General features: G+C 39.9%; 1 protein-coding gene and 1 pseudogene across 2 annotated transcripts in view; one reads left to right on the top strand and one right to left on the bottom strand.

The window, feature by feature from the left end:
* The window catches only part of ADHFE1 (alcohol dehydrogenase iron containing 1), a 32,880-nt gene extending 11,045 nt beyond the window's left edge, over nucleotides 1–21,835 (top strand). For both annotated transcript variants that reach the window (XM_037148947.2, XM_053661189.1), the window contains exons 7-14: nucleotides 978–1,055; nucleotides 2,863–2,968; nucleotides 6,935–7,087; nucleotides 8,866–8,964; nucleotides 11,785–11,863; nucleotides 12,032–12,128; nucleotides 14,738–14,895; nucleotides 21,322–21,835. In XM_037148947.2, the coding sequence (XP_037004842.2) occupies nucleotides 978–1,055; nucleotides 2,863–2,968; nucleotides 6,935–7,087; nucleotides 8,866–8,964; nucleotides 11,785–11,863; nucleotides 12,032–12,128; nucleotides 14,738–14,895; nucleotides 21,322–21,405 (854 nt within the window). In that variant the 3' untranslated portion in view covers nucleotides 21,406–21,835. The remainder of the gene's footprint in view (nucleotides 1–977; nucleotides 1,056–2,862; nucleotides 2,969–6,934; nucleotides 7,088–8,865; nucleotides 8,965–11,784; nucleotides 11,864–12,031; nucleotides 12,129–14,737; nucleotides 14,896–21,321) is intronic.
* On the bottom strand, nucleotides 3,110–4,286 carry LOC119051963 (40S ribosomal protein S8-like; annotated as a pseudogene).
* Nucleotides 21,836–23,869: the final 2,034 nt, after the last annotated feature.

Below are 23,869 nucleotides of genomic sequence, written 5' to 3'. Positions count from 1 at the left end.
CATGTGGCCAGCCTGGTCACATAGCTCTGGGAGACATCTGCTCTCTGGCTGCAAGGGACACAGACATGCAAATGCAAATCAGAATAGCTTGTCTGTTTCACACAGACCTTAGCAGCTTTCTGTTTTTTCTCCCCTCTCATTTTATAACTGTTAGCATATTACTGTTTAAAGTTTTATGGCTAAAATGCCCTAACTGGTCACTGGAAAATGCCAGTTTAAAGTCTCATCTTCTTTCTTCTGCCCCCATTGTTAACAGGCCTGTGAGAGGATAGGACTGAGGTGGCGGCAGATGAGCTGCTTTGATGGGAATGAGCGATCAGCAGGGAGCAGCATAATTGATGTCTGGCAAAGGGAACCCTCTGGTGAAACTGTGTCGGCATCACACAGAGGGGTGATTAGTAAAGTTTAGAAACTTGACAGAACTACAGAGCCGAGCCCAGCAAAGGCAGAGCATTACTGTGCTTGCTGCCAAGAGAGAATAAAGACATCTTTTAGAGAGGCAAATCCAAGTTTTCTTCCTGGAGTTGCCCAGCAGCCTGCATTTGAATATCCAACTGCAGCTGCTTCAGCTCTGGCGCTAGAGAAGCCTGAGGTTCCCAGAGCTCCTCACTGTTAATACAGAAAAAGACATCATACATATATGTTAAACCTACATGTGCTTAATACAGATGTGAACATCATCCATATGTGTTAACAGACACAAGCATCCTATACATGCCAACATGCACATTACACGTATGCATGTTAATACAGATGCAAACATTATGTATGTTAATGCTGGCCTGGGCATTGTACTGCTGTACATACATGTTAATGCAGGCACATATGCATGCAAGTGAATAGAGATATAACATCAGACAAGCAACAGGGGCAGCAAAGCCTCCTTCTGTTTGTTTCTTATTTCCTAAGGCTGAATGAAATATTTCCACAGACCTTTATTTAGATGCTCTATTAATATTAATATTATTTTGTTCAAGTCCCAACTACTTCAGGAACTGGGAGTGAAACTACTGGAGTTGCCATTTTTGACTATGAGCCCTTGAAAGTAAAAACTGGTAAGAACTTTGCCCATTAACTTTTTTAAAAAATTCTCTCTTTTACCTTTCAAACCTAGCCCCTTTTATTTAATCCTAATATTTAACAATCAAGGAGTTAAGGGAAGGGTATATACATATACACATTTTTTTCTAAGTAATATCTATCAAAAATAGGGAAGAAGTCTAAAAAACTTCTTTTTGAGAATTGCCTACAAAAGTGTATGGAAAAGACTTGAGTCTTTTTAAAAATATAGTTTATTGATTATGCTATTACAGTTGTCCCATTTCCCCCCTTCACTCCACCCTGCACGGCCCCTCCCACCCACATTCCCCCCTTCAGTTCATGTCCACGGGTCATACTTATAAGTTCTTTAGCTTCTACATTTCCCATACTATTCTTGCCCTCCCCCTATTTTCCACTTACCATCTATGCTGCTTATTCTCTGTATCTTTTCCCCCTCTTTCCTCCTCTCACTCCCCTGTTGCTAACCCTCCATGTGATCTCCATTTCTGTGGTTCTATTCCTATTCTAGTTGTTTCCTTAGTTTTTGTTTTTATTTTAGGTGTGGTTGTTAATAATTGTGAGTTTGCTGTCATTTTACTATGCATGTTTTTTATCTTCTTTTTCTTAGATAGTCCCTTTAACATTTCATATAATAAGGGCTTGGTGATGATAAACTCCTTTAACTTAACCTTATCTGAGAAGCACTTTATCTGCCCTTCCATTCTAAATGAAAGTTTTGCTGGGTAGAGCAATCTTGGATGAGGTCCTTGCCTTTCATGACTTAGAAGGCCTGGAGTCTTGACTGGCCATTTTTCTGCCAAAGTTAGCAATGGTACATCAGTAATAAAGGGTTATTCCTTTTCTTAGATATCTTTTTTACATTTTAAATCAATTTCATTGAGATATAACTTTTCTGTAATAAGATTCATACATTTTAAGAGCCTGGTTTGATGGACTTTGACAAATAATAGACACCCATTTAACTACCACCCCAATGAAGATGCAAAGCACCACCATCACTCCAGAGCAATCCCTCCAGTCCCATTCCCAGTAACCACTGCTCTGCTTTCCATCTTCTCTGTCCTTTTTATTCTATCTTCTTCTCTGACTCTCAGCTAAGTGAGTGGAAATGTCCCTCTCTCTGAGTCTGTCTCAATATCCTTCTTTCAGGCCTTCATAGCAGAATAAATTGACTTTCAACCACACATTTTTAGTAACTTCTCTTTAAAATTAAATTACATTATCCTTGGACATCAAGGAATAATAATTACCAACACTTAAATTTTATCTTACAATTTTTTAAAGGCTTTCCCATAATTTTATCTAAAGTGGTCCTTACAACAGCTCCATGATGGACGGAGGCCCTGTGACTGTGTAGTCGAATCTCACAGAGAATTCAGGGAGGCTAAGTGACTTGCCCAAAGACACATGATCAGTTGCAGAGCAAAGATCCAAACCAGGGGTGAGCTAGTGAACCACCTCTCTAACATTTACTAAGCAAATAAACCCTGATTTGTACAGCCTTTGCCAATTCCTGTGACATAAATACTCCCACCATAGCCAATGATGTCACTCAGCCTGCCTTTGGGAAGAGATGCACATACTTGGCTCCTGCAAACTGAAAAGAGCTTCTGCTCCACTGAAAACTCAGGTGTCTAACTCCAGATCTCTTTCCATGCTCCTTGCTGCCTCCCTATGTGAGAATAACTCATATCTCATATTTTTCTATTTTTTAGGATAATTTATCATCCTAAAGTTATTCAATGTTTGTAAATGACATCCATCTATACCTATAGCCTCTATTGAAAATCCCTGTCCTAGGCATTGGTTCCAGAGCCATCAAACCCACGCTGGGGCTGATTGACCCTCTGCACACCCTGCATATGCCTGACCGGGTGGTCGCCAACAGTGGCTTCGATGTGCTTTGGTAGGTACCTGAGGGGCATTTTCAGTACCTGGATCTATGGACAGTATTTTCTTTCCTTTTTCTTTCTTCCTTCCCCCCCCCCCCACCACCCCGAACAATGAAAACCTTTATTACATGAGCTGAGATAGGAGGGAAGAGGATTTATTTGCCTTTCTGGGCCTTGATTTGCCTCAGATAAAACTCCAGCTCCATGCCCTGGAGCACAAGCCATCTGCCTGCCCACAGTGGCCTGACCTTGGAACAGTGTGTGCAAGAAGCTTGCCCTGCTGGAACTGCTCCTCTAGAAAATGACTGATTGTGGCATTCTCTTTCCTTTCTTCATGTTTCTCCTGAAATTTTTTCCTGATTGCTTTTTGTTTAAAATCTCTTCTTCCCTCAGGAGTCATCTTGGCCCTTGTCTTGTGGCCCAGGGATAGTGCACAGTGGGACTCATACCACTGTCGATACTGTGTGCTGTCAATGAGCACAATGCAGTTCTTTGCTAGGGTCTTGGTACAGACCGGTTCATTGTTGAACACTCTGTCCACAACATCAATAATCCTTGCTTTGTGCTTACAACACTCTGAACCCCAGGAGAAGTTGCCCATGTCCAACCTCAAGGCTCAGTACTTCATATTGCTTCCCTGCACACAGACTACTTGTATGAGGCAAGAGCCAATCAGTATTGACAGCAGGGAGTCCCAGCTCATATCTCTGCTTCTTGTGGCAGAGCTTTCTCTTGCCCTCAGTCTTGCAGCGCTTGTGCCAATTGTCCTAAGAGATGCCATGGCTGGGTGCCGGCTGGAAGAGCACAGTATTTTCTCAGTGAAAGTACTTACTAACCATTCACTGATTAGCTCTCCACAGCAACCTCAGCTTAGACTGTCATTATCCCCTTTCCTAAATGAAAAAGAAGGACACTGTTAGTGAGCAGGGTAGTAAATAGGTGAGGCTCCGGGTGAGCCACAAACCTGCTGTTCAGGATGGACCACCCTAGCTGCAGCTGTGGCTGCAGGGACAGGCAAAAGGAGCAGTTGAAGCTGGCATGCCTCTGTGGCTACACTAACCAGAGAATCCCAGAGTTGCCACAACACGGAAGAGGGGAGGGGAGGGAGTTGACATTCCCTGAGCTGGACTGTGCACGCCATGTCAGCACTTCATACTCATTATCACTTCACCACAGCTCTGTGCCAGATGAAAAGGAGAACTGTCTTTGAGATGTTTAGTAACTTGCCCAGAGTTATACTGTGAGCTCCCTGGGCTTCAGCTGCTTTGCGAGATGGCTCCCTAATCAGTGGCTTCTACCACAGACCTCACTGCTGAGCTCCAGGCCATTCATTCCACGGCTTCACGGAGGTCCCATGGGCACTTCACACCAGTATGTGCCAAGCTACCCTATTTCATCCATTTGCACATGCACATTTTTTCATATTCTAACATCTCAAATCAGAACATATCTTAAAATCTGTGGCATGGTATAGGATTTTCTTCCCCAGTAGTGCAGTTTTTAAAATGGTATGTTATAATGCACAATATCTTAAATTTGATGAAATCTGATCATTTTCTTAATTTCCACCTCTTTCCCCACCCCCTGCCCCAGCCAACATACCTGGCAACTTCTCCTCTGAGTCTCTTACCTTAGTGAGCAACAGGACTCAGTAGGGACGCCTCCTTTCTCTCATGCCCACACTAGCCATCGGATCCTGCACTTTGTCCTGCTGAATCTCTCTCAGATCTGCTCCTGCTTCAATGCTCCTGCCTTGGTGTAGGCCTACCCCAGCTTTTGCCTGAATGGTTGCAGTAGCCTCCTCATCAGTCTGCTTGTTTCCATCCCATAGTCTTTCTATCTGTCCTCCAAACAGGCCTCACCAAACTTGCAGAATTCGAGATGACAATCAATACACATACACACATATACAACTCTACCTTACAAGTCTTTCAGTGGCTTTCCATGCTTAATGTCCAAAGGTCCAATTTCTTTGGCCCTGGAATATCAACAATGCACTACTCTTTATCTGCTTGTGTAACTGATTTTTGGGTTCCACTGGAGCATTCTTTCCTTGATGGAGCCTTTACTGACCCTGCCCTCCCCTCTCCTCAAGTACAACCGACCATTCCATCCTTTGCACTTCCCCACTGGGGGTTTGTGCATTGCTTCTGAGACACCTCTCTCTTCACATGCCTATCATCTCCTCAGTGGACTGTGACCTTGGTGAGGATAAGACCATCTTACTCACTTATATATCCCTGCCCCTTGGCATGTCATAGCTGTTGAATGAAGTTTGCACAAGCAGGAGGCAGCAGAGTTAGGATTCATTTCCAGGTCTATCCAAGTCTGTGATCTGCTTTTCTCCCTACATTATGCTGCCTGCCAAAAAATTGGACAAAATTGTTTTCAACTCTGTCCTGGCCAAAGTTGTCAATGCTTTGAAGAGTTGTCCCCTAACAACTTGGAAATAAGGGAAATTAGATTATCCTCCCTAATTGGAAACTACCTAATAAATATATAATAGACCAAGGAAGTCACCTTTAAGTGAATGACTCACAAGCCCAAACACTTCACTGTCAATCAAAAAGGGGTGGGGATGGGCTCAGAAGAAAAAATTATGGTACTCACTCTTCCAAGTACTTTCTGAGGAAGAGAACCACTGGCCTGAAGTCTCTACCCCTGGTCCCCAGTGGCCAGTTCTGGAGATAGACACACCCACGTATTTAACCTTAGAGGCAATTCCCTTTGTTAGGACTTCAAGGTTCTTCTGATCTTGAATTAGCATCCATAGGACTTGCCAACAAGGAGAAAAGATGCTCTCTAGATGACTCAGGTACTTGTACCCCTCAGCAGCTATATTTCTCTTTATACATTTAATGGGACTTTCAGATTTTATACATAGTTTCTGTGAGCTCAGCTTGGTGAGACAGGGCTTCTCTTAGGGTCCAGAATCAAGATGCATGCAGGGTACCTCAGTGAACCTCACCACCCTGTCCTCTTCTCGTGGACACCTTATTCTTGCATTGCCCACAGAGTCCCTGTTTAGAACCACAAAGTCATACCAACTAATTTTTTTTAAAGTTCTAATGCTTTGTTCAAGATGTTATCTGCTTCTCAAGTATAGAAGAAAGGAAATTCTCCATTCTAAGACTGAAAGCTGTAATTCGTGCAAAAAATCATTCATGTTATATTGTGTTCCCAATGCATCACTGATCTGGAGAGTTATGTTTATTATTACCTTCAGCAGTGGATTAGACAGAATTGGTGGCCAACAAGCAGTTCGTGGAAATTTTGAAGCTTGGGTGTTGAAATAGCCAACCCTAAATTTAGGGCACTTAAGGAAGAAGAATTGGATTTTTTTTCAGGACAAGAATTAATAATAACAGTGAATAATAAGTTTTACAATGTGCTTGTACCATGTGCTAAGAACTTTACATAAGTCAACTCAACAGTAGCTCAGGAAAATGTTGCATTGTTTATTCCCATGTTGGAATCATAGGGAGATGGTGATGACCCCCAACCCCAGCCTGCAGTGGGAAGATCCAGTGGTAGGATTTATACCTGGGCAGGTGACCCCAGGTCAGTGTTCTCACTCCCTGTACGTACTTGTAATGGGAGGGTAGAGTAATTATGATCCTACTTGTGTAGTATAGTATTTGATTAATGCAAAGTATAAAATGATAAACATGCTTTAGGAGGAAATAATTTTTTTTTAGATTCAGTGCTTTCCTTCCTTAAATGTTTGAAAATTTAACATGGTAAAGATTTGTTTGCACTAGAAGGGGTCAAAAAACTGCAGTGCTTTTAATGTAAGCTTCACTATATTAATTTCTGTAACAAGCATTGACTGTTGTGGGCAAGAGTTGACCAGTGGAATGTACCGTGGTTATCAGTGCCACATAGCATATCCACAGTTGAGTGAATACATTTGTAATCCTCATGTTGGGAAGGAGGAAGACCACACTTTCAATCTGTGTATTTTAAATACTTCTTGTTAGCCATGCCCTGGAGTCCTACACTGCCCTTCCCTACCACATGCGGAGCCCCTGCCCTTCAAATCCCATCTTTCGGCCAGCCTACCAGGGCAGCAACCCAATCAGTGACATCTGGGCAGTCCACGCCTTGCGGATCGTCGCTAAGTATCTAAAGAGGTATGCCACCCAGAAGGGATAAAAATAGAAGAGAAAAACCACATTCCACCTTTACATAAAAGTAGCATGCCCGATCCTGACATGTCTGGAGTAAGTCTCTTCACCAGAAGGTCAGTCAGTGGATGTAGAGAAGCATCAGCAAACTTCTGGGAGCGTGAAGGGGGGATTAGGGGGGACATGTGATGACAGGTGAAAACTAAGTCCTTCAGTCTAAAAAGACAAAGACTAAAAGGGGGCAAAATAGAAGCCTCTAATTTATGAAAGAGGCAGATACAAGGTTTATTCACTGAAGCCCCCAAACCAAAGCTAGGATGAGGGGAGATGTCCTTTTGAGATTTGGCTACCAAGATAACCACAGAGGCAGATGTTGGCTGTGCCCATCTGAGCCCTGGGCAAAGGTATACTCAGATGAGATGTATTTAAGAATTAAATGTGTGGAGTTGTCTGTCCCAGGAGATATAAAAGGCTTCCTAAAAGGTTATGCAAGATTTATGAATGACATAACCATAATAGGCCCCTGGGTGAGCAAATATATACTTAGAGGTGAAAGTTGATCCCTGAGACATGAAGACATCCACAAAGTCGGACTCACTTCTGTATTTATACACGGAGGAGGGAAAGAACATGGCAAGTTAGGCTGCGACATGAGCATGGTGCCTCCTCTGGCCCAGAGCTAGAAGCTACCATGAAGAGGAGACTAGACTGCATTTGTGGCAGAGCCAGGGGAAGGGACACCAAACTATTTCAGACTTGTAGGGACCCCTGGGAAGCACGGGAGCATCTGATTTGGTAGAAGCGGATACAGATAACTGTCAGCCAGTGTGTTCTGGCAGGAGCAGAAGGTTTGGCAGAGTAGCACTGGACAGAGGAAAGGCTGAAACTCTGTCATCAACTCTTTCATCTTGTTATTTGGGGAACACAGAGCAAACCCCGGGTTTTGGAAAGGAGACTCAAACACTCAGCCATTTCAAATGAAAGGGGGAAAAGGCCAGGGCACTCTTATTTCATAACAGGAACCCTTAACTCCAGGCAAATCGCAAGCAAGTGAGAAGTGGTGTGCTTGCCAGTCTCAGGCTTTCTCCCTAGGGTGGCTTTCCACACAGTGTGTGCAGGAAGGCTGAGCCGCTTCTGAAAGGGGCCTTTGAGGATTTGCTTTTCCAAAGTGGCACTGGGGACAAATAGAGCAAGCAAAAGCTGGTCCTACAATAACATCCCACTTCCACAATAATAAAGATTAAAATAACATGTGCAGTTTCCACAGATAACATAAGAAGCCTCCAGTGGGTCCGACTGGGGCAGTGTCACAAAAAGAAAGATGGCTGGGCAGGCTGTGTGTAGCCTGCAGGTAGCCCCAGGCGACAGGGACTCACTCCAGTAAACCAGTCTGGGCCCTGTGCATTCCGAGTGTATGTTTACTCTAAGGCTATTCACAGCTGCAGTCAAGGTCATTGACAAATGAAGAAGAAGAATGAGTCTCAGGGCACTTTGCTAGAGCAGCTCTCACAATCCAAGGGTCAGTGCTCCGCTTCCTCTGGCACTTTTATCCCATGAGCAGCCTGACAGCGTATTTATTATGCCTCTGCTGAAACCATTGATGAGAAAATGTTTACCCTCAGTTTTCCTTTAGAAGACAAGATGTCGTTTGAATAAGTTGCCTAATTTTTCTTCCTACCAAATAGCATTTCTTTTTTTTCCAGATTTTTCCCTAAGGCAGCTCTTTATTCAGTAGGAAATGCCAATGTTGATGTGTTATTGTTAGGTCTTTATATCATCCACAGGGCTGTCAGAAATCCTGATGATCTAGAAGCAAGGTCCAACATGCACTTGGCAAGTGCTTTTGCTGGCATTGGCTTTGGAAATGCTGGTGTTCATCTGTGGTGAGCAAATTTAAGATTTTATGTCTTCACCTAAGCTATGGCTTTTCAACTTTTGTAATGTTTATAACTTAGGACAGGTGTTAAGATTTCAGCATGTTATAGACAGAAGATAATTTAACTTAGCATCCTGGAATATTTTCTTAATACAAATGTAGTTTATTGGGTTATAGGGTTTTTTAGTAACAATTTTATTGACATATAATTTACATACTATATAATTCACCTATTTAAAATGTACAATTCAGGGGTTTATAATATAGTCATAAAGTTACCATTACCACAATCAATTTTATAACATTTTATCACCCAAAAGAAAAATTCTGTACCCCTTAGCTGCCACCTCCCAATCCTCCTATATCCCCAGCCTTAAGCAACTATTAATCTACCTTCTATCTATAAATTTGTCCATTCTGGACATTTTACGCAAATAGGATCATATAATATCTGGCCTTTTGTGTCTGGCCTCTGTAACTGAGCGTAGTGGTTCCATGGTTCATTCATGCATGTATTAGTTGAGTACAACTAATTGCCAAGTAACATTCCATTGTGTGGTTATAACACATTTTATTTATTCATTCACCAGTTGATGGACAATTCAGTTGTTTCCACTTTTTGGCTATTGTGAATAACACTGCTATGAACGTTCATGTACAAATTTTTGTATAGACATATGTTTTCACTTGATTTATATACCAGAGAGCGGAATTTCTGGTCATTTTACATTTAAATTTGAGGAACTTCCAGGCTGTTTTTTCATAGCAGCTGCATCATTCTGTATCCTCACCAGCAGGGGCTGAGGGCTCTGATTTCCCCACATCCTTGCTACATGTTGTGAATTTTTAAAATCCACAAAATCTAGATATTTTCTTCTAATCTCTCACAAAAAGAGAGATCAGAATCTTTGCCATTAGCCCAGAATTAACCTGCTTAATCAGAACTTTAGTATATTGCCTTAAAAATTGATACCAGTGAACACTGAGGATTGAGAATAGGCCTTTGCTAAGGAGGCAACAATAAAATAATTGGTCACCCCAAACTCTGCTGCTTAGAAGTGCACAGATTATCACTCTTCCCAAAAAGCAAGTGAACAAGATCTGCCAAAGTGTGAAAAATGTGTTTACCCTTTGTCCCACTAATAATACTTCTAGAAATGTATCTTACAAAAAAATAATAATAATCATATGACCAAAGTGTTTTCTTATAAGGATAATCACCTAAGTGTTATTTATAACTGAAAAATTTAGGAACACCCTGAATTTCCTACAGTTTGGGAATGGTTAACTAAAGAGCAGTACTTAAAGAATAAAATAAGGCTATTAAAAATAATTTTTTAGGCCACAGCTGGTGTGATTTGATTAGGCATTGTCCTGCAACCCAAAAGGTCACTGGTTATTTCTGGTTGGGGCACATGCCTGGGGTGGAGGTTCCGTCCCGTGTCGGGACACACACAGAAAGTAACTGATGGATGTTACTCTGTCACACCAATGTTTCTCCCCCTCTCTCCAACCCTTCCTTCCCCTCTCTCTAAATCAAAATAATAATAACATTTTAAAATAATATTTTAGAAGAATATAAAAAGATGGGAAAATGTTATAAAGAATATTAAGTAACAAAATCATTGTTTAAAACTGAGTGCATAGTAGGATCATATATTAAAGATATACATATGAATATGAGGAGGGAATAATTCTATAACAGTTATTTTGAGGAAATAGGATTGTGGATTATATTAATGTTTTTACAAAGAATGTATATAACAAAGTGAAAGAAACAAACTAAAATATTGGCTATCATTGGAAAGGTCCCTTTGAAATCTGCATGAACCCTTTCATATCATGAAAACACACTCAACAATAATTTTCTGAATACTCTGGAGCCTGAGAAAAGTAAAACACACTGCAAAATACCCAGCAAATCAAAGGACCCATAGCTTCTGATCTGCCTCATGAAAGATGATAGGCAAAGGTAACCTTTTTTGAGGGGAATAGATAATTATATAGTTCACCAAAAATTTCATTTTCTGTGAAATATAAATCTTTTGGTACATAAGTGCAAAGCTGTCCAATAACCCATATTAATTGACTTACAGACTATTATAAAACATTTTATTTTTAATATATTAATTGTAATTTTATTAACTTCTCACAATCTATATTTTGAGTCATCTGTTCAACTATAATGTTATCCTATTTATTCATTAGGAATTCAAGAGGATATAAAAAGGTTTTCCAGCAAAGCAAATTTCACCCTCTCCCCAGACTCCCACAAATGAAAAGCTATTTCTTGAAAGTCTTTCAGGCTAGAATAATCGTTTATGATTCGACTCCATTAATATGTAACATTCAGAAGGCTGTATCAATTATTGGTGGTACATATGACTGGCAGGTTAAGCTTGCATGTCCGATGCAGCCCATCTTGCTTCATAAAACTCCCACCAGCACGGTCAGCTTGTGCAGGAGCGCACTGCCAAAGTATTGCAGAGCAAGACAGAAAACGCATGCCCTGAAACTTATTAAAGAAACTTCAAAGTGAATTCTCAATTTCTTCAAGATTATAAAGTTAACTAATATATTTGGAGAGAATCTTCTGCATCAACACATTTTATTGGCATATAATTTTATGAGCATTTGAATTTAAACATTTCAGAGCTTTTGTTATGAATAACACCAAATATCAAGTGTATAACAATACATCATTATAGCAAAGAAAACAGAATGTATAACTTAGGAGACTGTGAAGGGCTCTCCCATAAGAGATCTTTGCTTTGACTTGAATTTCTGATATCTGCATGTCAACATAAAGACTTTCTTTTTTTTCTAGCCATGGAATGTCTTACCCAATTTCAGGCTTAGTGAAGACATATAAAGCAAAAGATTATAATGTGGATCACCCATTGGTGGTAAAATCATCATAATTTCTTTAATTAAACCTTACATTCCTTGTAATTGCTATAAATATTTTTTGTCGATTCTTGATTGCTTGGAGTACAGGGTAAAGTAATTTAATATCTAACATGCAGAGGGAAAACCAGCTTGCCCAATCGGTCCCCTGTTCTCTTTCTCTGCAGCCTCATGGCCTGTCTGTGGTGCTGACCTCCCCAGCCGTGTTCACTTTCACAGCACAGATGTTTCCTGAGCGGCACCTGGAGACCGCAGAAATATTGGGTATGAACCATTGCTCATAATTCTCTGACCCACATAGGGGGAGCATTTCCTGGGGTTGCTTCTGAAGATAAACCATAAAAAGTAATACTAAAAAAAATCTTGCTTTGAGATAGTTTAATAATAACTTGTCACTGACCTGCTCCAGGTCCCATCTAGCACTAAAATTCTTTAAGTTTGAGTATCTAATAGCTTGTTACCAATGAAATGGAACCAAATATTGCTTAAGTTTAGAATAATCCTATTTCTACTTTTTATCTCCAAGGAAATGAAACTCTGTACATACTGCAAAATGTTATAAATGGCTTTTAGTATGTTTAATAGGTAATGAAATTAATTTAATTCCCAACTGTAGAGAGTCTAAACAATTGGAAAGCTTCTAAAAAGATCACCAAAGAAGAATATCTTGCTGCTCTGTAGAATAAGTAATGCCTATAATAAGATGCTAACGAGAAATAAAATATATTCAGGATAGCTTACGTAAGTAAAATTTTGGTATTTTTCTAAAACAAGAACTCTTCTAAGTAGATGAGTATTTTTTCTTAACTTTCCAGACATTTTATTCCTCTACTTGTATTTAGGGTAGGAAGGGAAAGGCTAAAAAGGAAACTTATCATGCTCCCCTAGCACCAGCTGTTGGAGAGGGATTTCTGAGAAGGTAGGAATGACCACACAGACGTCCTTCTGCGGGGCCGCTTCACTCTAGCTTCTCTCTGACATGCTGACCTTTGTGCTTTTTGTTGAGTTCCAGTGCTGGGCCAGGAATGTCACAAAAGAAGTCGGGGGCAGAGGAACGCTGCTGAGGACCTGGTTTTCCAGCAAATGCTGTCAGAAATGTGGTCCCACTTTACTAAGGATCATCTGTTCCTTTTCCCTTTGGGACTAGGGACATTGTTCACCCATTTGTTGGGACTCAGATGCCTTTGCTAATATGCAAACCATGTATGTAAAACCATGTATGGGCTCCTGACTAGGAGCCCATATAGTAGGCTAAATGGATGATAAATAGGAAAATCTGAGAGAACTTACAGCTACCTTCCAGACAACCAACAAAATTACTGAAAAAAAAAAGCAATTTCTCTGTTAGACAAAACCCAGGCAAGAAGAATCCACCAATTCTTCTTACATCAGAAATTTTGTTTAATATTAATTCTACACTTAGCCATTAATATTTTGATTCCCTAAGTAATCTTATATTTTTATAGCTTTATACCAGTATATTCTCTTTCTTTACTCTCCCCTTTTCTCTACAACACTTCATAGGAAACCCCAGACGTTTTGATGGTGTGTTTTATGGCAGCAACCCAAGAAAATAAAAATCTTGTAACACTCGTATCGTGTGTTGTATCTCCACCTACTCCATGTTTTAGCTGTGCTGCATAACTTAGACTGGTCTTGTCAGGCAAGGTTTATGCTCGCTCCAGCTGCTCCACCAGCCAGCCCTGTATCTGGTTCAGTTTATCCTTTCCTGGATTACTAAAACAGTTCCCACTGTCCTAGAAGACCAAGAGGTTAAAACCAATTTTATAATGTGCGTCAGTGTGGAGGTGAACTGTACATTCTAGTCTCCTTTCGAACAATACGGAAAAAGTAGACTTGGATGGCAGCAGAGGCTTTGGGGGTGATAACTAACGCTACATTCCACTTGTAAATTGCTCCACTTTCGGGCAGCGAATGCATTCAACTAGGATAGGTGGGGTCAGGGGTGCCAAGGTTTCGGGATCAGTTCCCTTCATCTGGGAATCTTCCCTGCCACCTTTCCTGAGGGTGGAACCTGGCTCTTCCAGGTTGATATCTCTATAATTTTGTGTGTTAATCATTAATCATGTCTAAAATTCTGTCCTTCAAATCTCCAACCCTTGGCAACCTTCTCTCCTTTCACCAATGTCATTATCTACATATTAAAATCTGTTTTCTGGGAGTCTCCACGTTCTTGGTTCTGTCTGACTAGTTCTGTAGTATTCATTTAGAGGAACCTGCTTTGCCCCTTGGTAACAAAGTCCAAAATAAAAACTTTTATAGTTATAGAGAGGAAATGCTTCCTTCCCTAGTTACACATAATCCATTTGTGTCATTTTCTTCCTTTTTTTAGCAGTTAGTGTTGAAGTTTTTGTACTTACATATATCCTTGTCTCACAAAGTATTTTTGCAAAGGGTTTGTCTTTTCCTTCAATGTTGCTTGTGAGAAAAAGACATTGAACATGTAAAACCTCTAGATGTCAGCAAATTGCAAGCCTTGAAAGTTACATAAGCTGTGTTTTCTTCTACCAATTCCCCCTCTTCCTCATCCAAACACCAGCCTTCTTTCTTGGTCTCTTTCCTGTGCCTCTTCTTGGCTCTGTTCCTTGTCGTCCCACCCCACAAAGGGTGAGCAGCCCTTTGGAAAGGTGAGAGCCAGGTTAGCCGCCCCAGCGACTTCTCTGCACTGGCCTGGCCCATCTGTCTTCTGTGGGACTGCCTGCTGGGCCAGCCTCCAGGTGGAGACACATTGGTGCCCTTGTGCTCTGTGTGAGGGGAGCCAGCAGTAGGTTATATATCAGCTATCATGGGACTGAATTACACGTAGGGCCAGCTTCCTCCTCCGTCTACAGTCAGCGCTTTGTGTCTTCCAGGAGCTGACACCCGCACTGCCAGGATCGCAGATGCTGGGCTTGTTTTAGCCGACACACTCCGGAAACTCTTATTCGATCTGGATGTGGATGATGGCCTAGCTGCCATTGGTTACTCCAAGGTTGATATCCCTGCATTAGTAAAAGGAACGCTGCCCCAGGTAAGAGACGCAGTGCATCCTCACTCCCTTCTAGAAGCTGCAGGAAAGGCGTTGCCCACTTGGTGCTTGATGCGGGAGCTGCAAACCCAGGGTCCTCCTGTGGCTCTCAGGTCTCCTCTACACCAGAGGGCAGATCCCCCCCTTCCCCAGGGGGATGGGGCCACAGCTCCCTCACCTTTATATTCCTCCATAAAACTGTGGCATGTGTGAAACTTTTATGATGTAACTGAAAGGAGCCTTTATAAAAATTCAAGGCAAAAACAACCATATTTATATTGAGGTATGGCGAAATTTCTCTTTTCTCCATGTCTCCTCTTTTTGTACTTCCCTATAAAACTATATGAAGCTGCTACAAAAGAGCCACTAATACTGTTTTCCCTCACAAAGAATTACAGATTCCTACAATTTTGTGAAGAATAGACATGGTCTTTATAACTACCACAAAATCACTTTTTAATATATTTGGGAAATTATATATTTTATACATATAAATATGAAATATATAACGTACATATCTGTGTCACTTTGGGTCTTATTTCACTTATTTCAATGTTGCTAAAGAATTCATTTTTTGTTTCTTTTAGTATTTTATTTATTTACTTTTAGAGAAAGGGGAGGGGAGGGAGGGAGAGAGGGAGAGAAACATCACTGTGTGGTATCCTCTTGCACACCCTCCAAATAGATAACTGGCCTGCAACCCAAGCATGCGCCCTGACTGGGAACTGAACTGGTGACCCTTTGATCCGCATGCTGGCACTCAGTCCACTGACCCACACCAGCCAGGGCTACATGTTGCTAAAGAACTTAAACTGAGCTGCCACTCTGTATTTGGTAGAGGAATCATAATAGATATAGAGTTTCCCCTCTGGCGGTTCTCATGAAGAGAGTTTGTTCCCCATCGGACATCTCTTCCGTGTAGGATCAGGTACCCTGGTGCTATAGCATCAGATCCTAACAGGTCAAAACCTTAAAATAGAGAGCCAGAGCTGTGAGTGCTCAGTTTGTGGAACTGAGTGCTCACATGCTGAGTGCTCACTTAGTCCTTCTGTCCAGAATGGGAAAGACAAGGCCACTTAAACATTATGAGGACATGAAGATAAGGCATCTCTGACCAAAGGTATTCACACATCTACCCCTGAATTTTGAACAGAGTTAACAGCTGGAATATCCACTCACACAGCATCCTGCTCAGTTAAGCAAGGGCTTCACACTAGCTTTATCCTTGCTTAGCAAATGCTTAGAATGTTGAAGACCTCAGCTCAGATAAGATAATATTTGTTTGGGTTTACTCCTGTCCACAGGAGCCAGGCCAGTAATAGCAATGAACAAAGTAATTTAAGGCAGTAGCGAGTAGTGGGGACTTTGGTGAACTGGAAATCACATGGCTTATTTCACTGGGTAAGCCTCTTTTCAGCTAAAATTTATTTTCAAGTAGAAATTTAGATCCTAGTGTTGGTAGAACTTTCCGTTTTTAAGCAAAATCCACAATCTGAGTATTTGTGTTGAATTCCCTCATTTCCCAATGTACAAACCAAACATGGCCCATGGCTCATAAGTTTTCCTGATTTAGACTGAGAATCAGTCTAAGTGGACTCTATTGCATCTAAAAATATAAATGAATGAGAAAAAGAGGAGTCTGAAAGTGTAGCAAAGCTCCTAGGCCAACTCAGAAACTCTAGGTCCTAACCCACAAGTCCCAGGGACTAAATGACCAAAAAACATGACCATCCCAGTTTTTCCATCCAAATCTACTAGACTGTAAATTCCATGAAGGCTAAAACCTGTCTCTTTTGGTCATCCATCCTCTATTGCATCTAGCACGGGCTAGTAAACATGTGAAATGAACACACACCTGTAGCCCTCCCCTCCTAAACCTTCTATCTAGGTGAGCTTAATGGAGGAATGGTGGTAACTTTTTGAGAAGTTTTCTTAGATTTAATAGGATTCAACCAATGACAAGGAGCCATAAAAGCCTGTCCAGGGATAGCAGAGACCAAACGGTCATCACAATTTTGATGTAACTCTGGCTCTTATAGTATGGTCCTAATTATAATGTCATTCTGCAATGGGTCCTCCGAAAAGTTCTGCTTCTATAGCCCAGGGAAGTGTTCAGGAATATGTGTTTGTCAACCTCTATGAATGGTATCCATGATTTTCAGATGAAACTGTATGATTTTTTTGGCCAGAATTGCTGGCAGTAATGCATCTTCCAGCCATCAGGGCACATTGACAAGTGTTTACTGTTTTAATTCTGCTGTGCCCAGACTTCTACTTTCAGAAGCTGTTCCAGATTAACACTTGAGACCATCCACTAAAATAGCAAGTTGAGTAGGTATCATTCTGAATACCACAGCGTACATGTCATACTGGGAAATACAGATAGCAAAACCTTAATCAGACAAAACTAATTTCTTTGTTTCACAAAAGATGCAAGATAGATTGAATCTTTGGAATACCAGTTATGTTTATAAAGTAGAACTCCCTCAGGCTGTCCCAACAGGTATGCTGCCTTTTTTTCTTTTGATTATGTTAGAAACACAGTTATTTTGAATTAACTGTCACATTTGGAGTCAGTGTCATATATATGATATAGACAGAGAGAGAGATATAGATAGACATACAGATATATAGATACACATGTAGATAAAAAGAGAGGTATATTCATAGAGGAATCTACCTTAGAAGGACCTTAGAAGGAATCCTAGAAATAAGCTTGCCTGACTAATGAAAAACTATGGGGTTTCTTTGTTGGGCAGCAGTAAAAATTTCACAGGAGTGCTCTAGCAACTTTAGAACTTACACATACAGCACACTAATCTTCACTTATTAGTATCTGCAGGATTTAGGTAGTGAAGGGGATCTACTTACTCCTACAAAAAAAAAAAAGGTTATTTCATATAGTCAACATCTGATAAAGCTTCTTTTATGTTCAGAGAGGAGGGATTGGTTTTCTCTGGAAGGAACAACCAGGCCAGTATTCTTGACCAAACACCCGGCTCATACTGGCAGCGGCAAATAGCAGTCCTGTGTGCAGAGGCTTCCAACGGCCGTAGCCAGGCTGCAAGGGGAGTGGGCGAGAATAAATTAATCTTCACAGCTGGATTTCTGAAACCTCTGGAAAGAAACATTTACATTTCAAATCAAAACATTTCATTACTGAGGAGAGCTGTCTACCAAAATGAGTACTTCCACTCCCTGGCAGGCAGACCAGCTGAAATGTTATTTTATGAATGTGCTGAAAGCAGTAGTCTGGATTTATTTCAGTGCCCGTGTTAATCAGTTGTCTTTTGGTGTTACATATTTATAAATAATAGCACACTGCAGAACACATCTTAATTTTAATAGTTTAGCTTTTATTGGCATTGATGACATGAGGATATATCACAAACTTTACATCCTTGCCCCTGTTGAACCAGTCATTGGAGGTTAGAAATCTAAAAGAGAAACTCAGTTCAGCTTGGCCTGAAGTACTTCTGAGAGTCTTGAACTACTTCACCAAGGATGAACTGTATCATTTTAAGGGCCCTTTGCTCATTCGGCAAGAGTTCTTTATAAGAGAATAATGGGACAGCAATCTTTGGCCATAGCAAATGCTGAACTTCAGTTCTTGTCCCTGCCACAAAGGTATACATAGGTCACTGTGAACGGTCACTGTGAACAAGTGTCTGCCTTGCTGTGGATTTTCAACATTCCTTAGTTTCTAAAAGCTCCGCTGGGGTGTACGATTGTACCTCGGTTTTACCCATACTTGTCAATGTTGTTCCCTCTCCTGCCATCTGTCCATCCATTCTTCTTTTCTTAAGATTTATTTTCTTTATTTTTTGAAAGATTTTATTTATTTATTTTTAGAGAGAGGGAAAGGGAGGGAGAAAGTGAGGGAGAGAAACGTCAGTGATGCACAAGAGAAACATGGATTGGTTGCCTCTTGCACATCCCCAGCTGGGGCCCCAGCCAGGGGCCCTGACCAGGAATCGAACCTTCGAACTGAGCCACTCCAGCCAGTGCAAGGTTTATGTTTTTAATTATGGTAAAAAATATACCTAACAAAATCAACTATTTTAACCAAAATTAATGCCATTTAACTAATTTAATGCCATTAATTATCTTATGCAACCATCACCACTGTCCATTTCCAGAATTGTCTAATCATCCCAAATAGAAGCTCTGCTCTATTGTTTAATGGCAAATAACATGACCATTGTCCCCTTTCTCCCCTCTCCCCAGCCCCTGGTAACCTCTATTTTACTTTCTGTCTTTATGAATTTGCCTGTGCTAGGTACTTCCTATAAATGGACTTATACAATATTTGCCTTATTGTTTTTGCCCTACTTCACTTAGCATAATGTCTTCAGTGTTTTAGAATTCCATTCCTTTTTATGGCTGACTAATATTCCTTTGTGTGGCTATACCATATTTTGCCTATTCATTTACTTGCAGATAGCCTCCTGGGTTGATTCCACCTATTGGCTATTGCATATAATGCTGCTAAGAACATTGGTTTAAAAGCATCTGTTTTACTCCCTAATTGCAATTTATTTTGGTCTGCTAGGAATAGAAATGTTGGATCACATGGTAATTCTATGTTAACTTTTTAAGAAACTGCCAAACTATTTTCCACAGCAGCTGCACCATTTTACTTTCCCACCAACAGTGCACTAGGGCTCCAGTTTTTCAACATCTAACACTTGTTAAATACTTTGTCTTTTAAGTATATTTTATTATTATGCTATTACAGTTGTCCCATTCTTTTCTCTCCCCATTATTCCCTTCTACCTGGAATTTCTTCAGCATTCCCTGCCACTTAGTTCATGTCATGGGTTGTACATATAAGTTCTTTGGCTTCTCTAATTCCCATACTATTCTTAACCTCCCCTGTCTATTTTGTACCTATCATTTATGCTTCTTGTTCTCTGTACCTTTTTCTCCATTCTGTCCCCACCCCCTCCCCACTGATAACCCTCCATGTGATCTCCATTTCTGTGATTCTGTTCCTGTTCTAGTTATTTGCTTCACTTTTTTTTTTGTTTTGTTTTTAGATTCAGTTGATGATAGTTGTGAATTTAAGAGGCCTTTCAAGGAGAACAGAGGACTGAAGGGGACTTAGATTTGGATTCTGGTGGAATGGGAAGTGGAAGCAGTCAGATCTGGGGTTCATGTTTGTGGTTGGTCTGACAGACTTTGATGGATTTAACATGTAGAGAAAGGGAAAGAGGAATCAGAGGTGACTGCTAGGTTTTTGCCTTAGTGACTGGGTGTCATTTCTGAGATAATGAAAATGTGTGAATTTTGACATGCCAGTATCCCTGCTCCCACCATCTTCATTAATTCAACAAATAACTGCTGAGGACCCCTTTGTGTGCTGAGCACTCTGGGAGGTGCCGCACGTGGAGGGAACAGAGCCCTGCCCTCACGGGGCTTCCCTCTTCCACCAGTTGCTTCCAAACAAGCGCCAATCACAAGAAAACAGACTGAGAGACGCATGAAAATGGGACCCCCCCAAGCTGCTACATTTCTTAATTTTATTTAGGCCCAGAAATTTGGACATAGTCATTATAGTATCTTTTCATCCCTTGTCCCAGAGGCATCAAGAAGCCACTGGGACAGGGGATTATACAGGAGTTTAAATAGCAGAAGCATGTGCTGGCTAGCTTTGCTAACTTGACTTAGCAATCATTAGAAAATTAAGCAAGTCCCCGGATGTGTTTGGGAAGGTAAAGATAAAACCTTAGTTAATATTGTAAAAGGAGCCCCTTGTCACCTGTAGCCTGAAAGTTATGTCTCAGTGAAATTCTTTTGAATCTACCTGAAGTCCAAGTTGCAAAATACACAGTCTTTGAAGTCAGGGACAGCTGGTTCTATGTCCTTTGGCTGCACATGCTGTGCCTGGGACAGGGCTCTCTGCACACAAAAAACTGGCTCAGGTTGCTGACCAATGCTATTTGGTCATTATAGGAGCTGTTTTTCCCAAGGTTGGTTTGGTTCTGTACATTTGGGCAGAAGGCTATTGCCAGAGCAGAAGGCAAGGCATAGGCTTTTGAAAGCCATACAGATTAGGGAATTTAGTCAATAATAGTGTTATAACTGTGTATGGTGTCAGGTGAATACTTGAAATATTTGGGGGATCACTTTGTAAAGTATATGATTGTCTAACCACTATGCTGTACACTTAAAACTAATACAAAATACTATTGAATGTAAACTACAATTTAAAAATGAAATTTAAAAAAAGAAAGCTTTTTGTGAAAGAGGCATCACTTTGATAAGCTTCTAAGTTGCAAATCAGCTAGTATGAAGCAAACAAGAAATATGATTTTTAAAGATACAACTATTCTGAAGTCATTGTTTCTTATGCCCAAGTGCATTTGCATAACCTAGTACCTTTTACAAACTGTCTTTTCGAGTAACTCCTTTTGTTTAATGTTTCAGGAAAGGGTTACCAAGCTTGCACCACGCCCTCAGTCAGAAGAGGATCTGTCTGCCCTGTTTGAAGCTTCAATGAAACTGTATTAATTTTTATTTTCACCTAAAGAATTAGCATCAGCTCTCATAGTTCTGAACTGAAAAGTTGGTCTAGCCAGAGTTTTGTCTTCTCATCTCCATACATAACTTATCTGTTACCAGTTTGAACGTGATAATGAATTTATCCTGCAGAAGACTCCAAGATGCATGAGGTCAAGCTATTTCCATAATATAGGCTAGAAAAATGCCCCAAGTGTTGGACCCTGGTTTGTGTTCCTGCCCTACACTCTGCAGACCACCCCTGCTTCATGTATCAACTGGGTAAAAACTCAGTGTCTATCAGAAGTTATTAATGCACATTTTTGCCCAGTAATCCATGTCTAAAAATTTATACTATAAAAGTACTCTCATGAATGTGTAAAGAAATACAGCAAGGATGTTTCTGGCAGCACTTTTTCTAATAAAATTTGAAAGAACCTAAGTATTCATTAATAATATATTGATAAATAAATTACAGTATATTAAATAATGGAATACCATCATGCTATTAATAAGAATGAGTAAAACTACTGGAAATATGTTTGCGATATAGTGCTAAGTTGGAAAAAAGTAAGTTGCAGAACAATTATATATTATTATAGTCTGATTTTTGTGTTTTTAATTATAAATAAATATATGTCTATATTACATAGAAAAGAAGGATACAACCAAAATATTAAAAGTTATCACTGCAGAAATGGAATTTAGGACAGAGAGAATTAAAATATTCACTTTATATTTCATACTTTCACTTTTTATTTTAAGAACATTTATGTTGTTTGGATTTGTTACAATAGCATAGATCTTCTCATCTGAAAGGGGGAAGAAAATAAAAATATCACTTTACAGTTTTAGGTCAGATGTATCATATTTTATAAAAATACTAGTAACACATCTAAAAGTTAAAAACAAATAGAAAGGGGTTTAATATTAGAGACCTATCCTCTGGCAAACAAATTGTTCTTTTGCAAAAAACACTTTTTCTTTGAATTGAGGTAACATTGGTTAACATATAAATTTCACGTGTACAACATAACAATTAGATATGTGTGTACAGTTTGGCATGCTCAGCACCTGTGGTCTAGTCTCCATCTGTCACCATACATTTGACCTCCTTTAAGTATTTTGCCCTTTCCCCACCCCTTTCCCCCTCTGGTAACCACCAATCTGTAGTCTGTATCTCTGTATCTCTGAGTTTTGTTTTGTTTGCTTATTTGTTTCTTTTTTGTTTTGCATTCTGCGTATGAGTGAAATCATATGGTTTTTGTCCTTTTCCATCTGACTTGTTTCACTTACTTTAGCGTAATACCTTCAAGATCCATCCACGTTGTCTCCAATGGCAATATTTCATCTTTTCTTATGACTCAGTATTCCATCGTACTCATATATCATTATTTATACAATATATATAGATGCATACAAAATTACTTAAAGGACATATACCAAATTTTTAACAGTGGCTATCTTTTGGATGGTATAATGTGAACAAATATTTTCTTTTGTGTTTATCCTTGTATTACCAGTTTTTGATACTGAACATATTTTATGTTTGCAATTAGAGAAACCCCACAATACACATTATTTAAATGTTATTTTCAGAATTTCAAAGAAATAAAAATCTTCATAAAGGTGAAGTGGGCCTGGGAAGGTTGAATGGCACAGCAATGCCCTACTCATCCGTTTTTTAAAACCCTGATGTAATTAAATATACATTACTTATTTGATTAAAACTTTAATTCAACTTAAAACATGAATAATTCCACAAGCACACTGAGATCTAGCCTCCAAAACCTGAGCAGACAGATCTCACTGTGGAAACCTTTGTAAGGAAAATGAGCCGTAGAAGTGTCTGCAGGTCAGGAATAACAAGGAGGCAGACCATCCTGCTCCTCAGTTCCCCTGGCAGGACTGAGGAGTGTAAACTACAAAACTGCTTGCTTTTGAATTAATTTACTCTGAGCACGAGAAATATTTTTCCAAAGAGGGAATTCTCATGTAAAATGTTAGTGTTTTCTAATTAAAAAAGATATGTGCACCCCCGTGTTCATTGCAGGATTATTTACAATAGTCAGGATGTGAAAACTCCTCAGTGTTCATTGATAGGTGAATGGATAAAGATGTGGTACATATGCATATATTTTTACTTAGCAATTGCATAGTTATAACTCCTACTATACATACAAATTCATTATACCAAGTGCCCCAAAGGAAAGTCTAAAATAGCACCAACAGAATTCCAGTTGTACCTTGCATACCTAAATATCTAGTTAAAATTCCCTCCAGTTTTTTTTTTTAGGTTTTCTAAAGGGAATCATTTTATTTTATTTTTTAATATATTTTATTAATTATGCCATTACAGTTGTTCTATTTCCCCCCTTCATTCCCCTCCATCCTCCACACCCCCTTCCTCCCTCCAGTTTTTTTTTTTATCATGGATTCCAAGGGCAGAAGCTTCATGAATGACACAGAGAACAGT

This window comes from Artibeus jamaicensis, unplaced genomic scaffold, assembly GCF_021234435.1.
Source record: "Artibeus jamaicensis isolate MK-2021 breed Jamaican fruit bat unplaced genomic scaffold, CSHL_Jam_final scaffold_916, whole genome shotgun sequence".
In the NCBI taxonomy this organism is placed as follows: Eukaryota; Metazoa; Chordata; class Mammalia; order Chiroptera; family Phyllostomidae; genus Artibeus; species Artibeus jamaicensis.
Note: the sequence above shows the minus strand (reverse complement) of the source record. Positions and strands in the feature narration are given on the sequence as shown.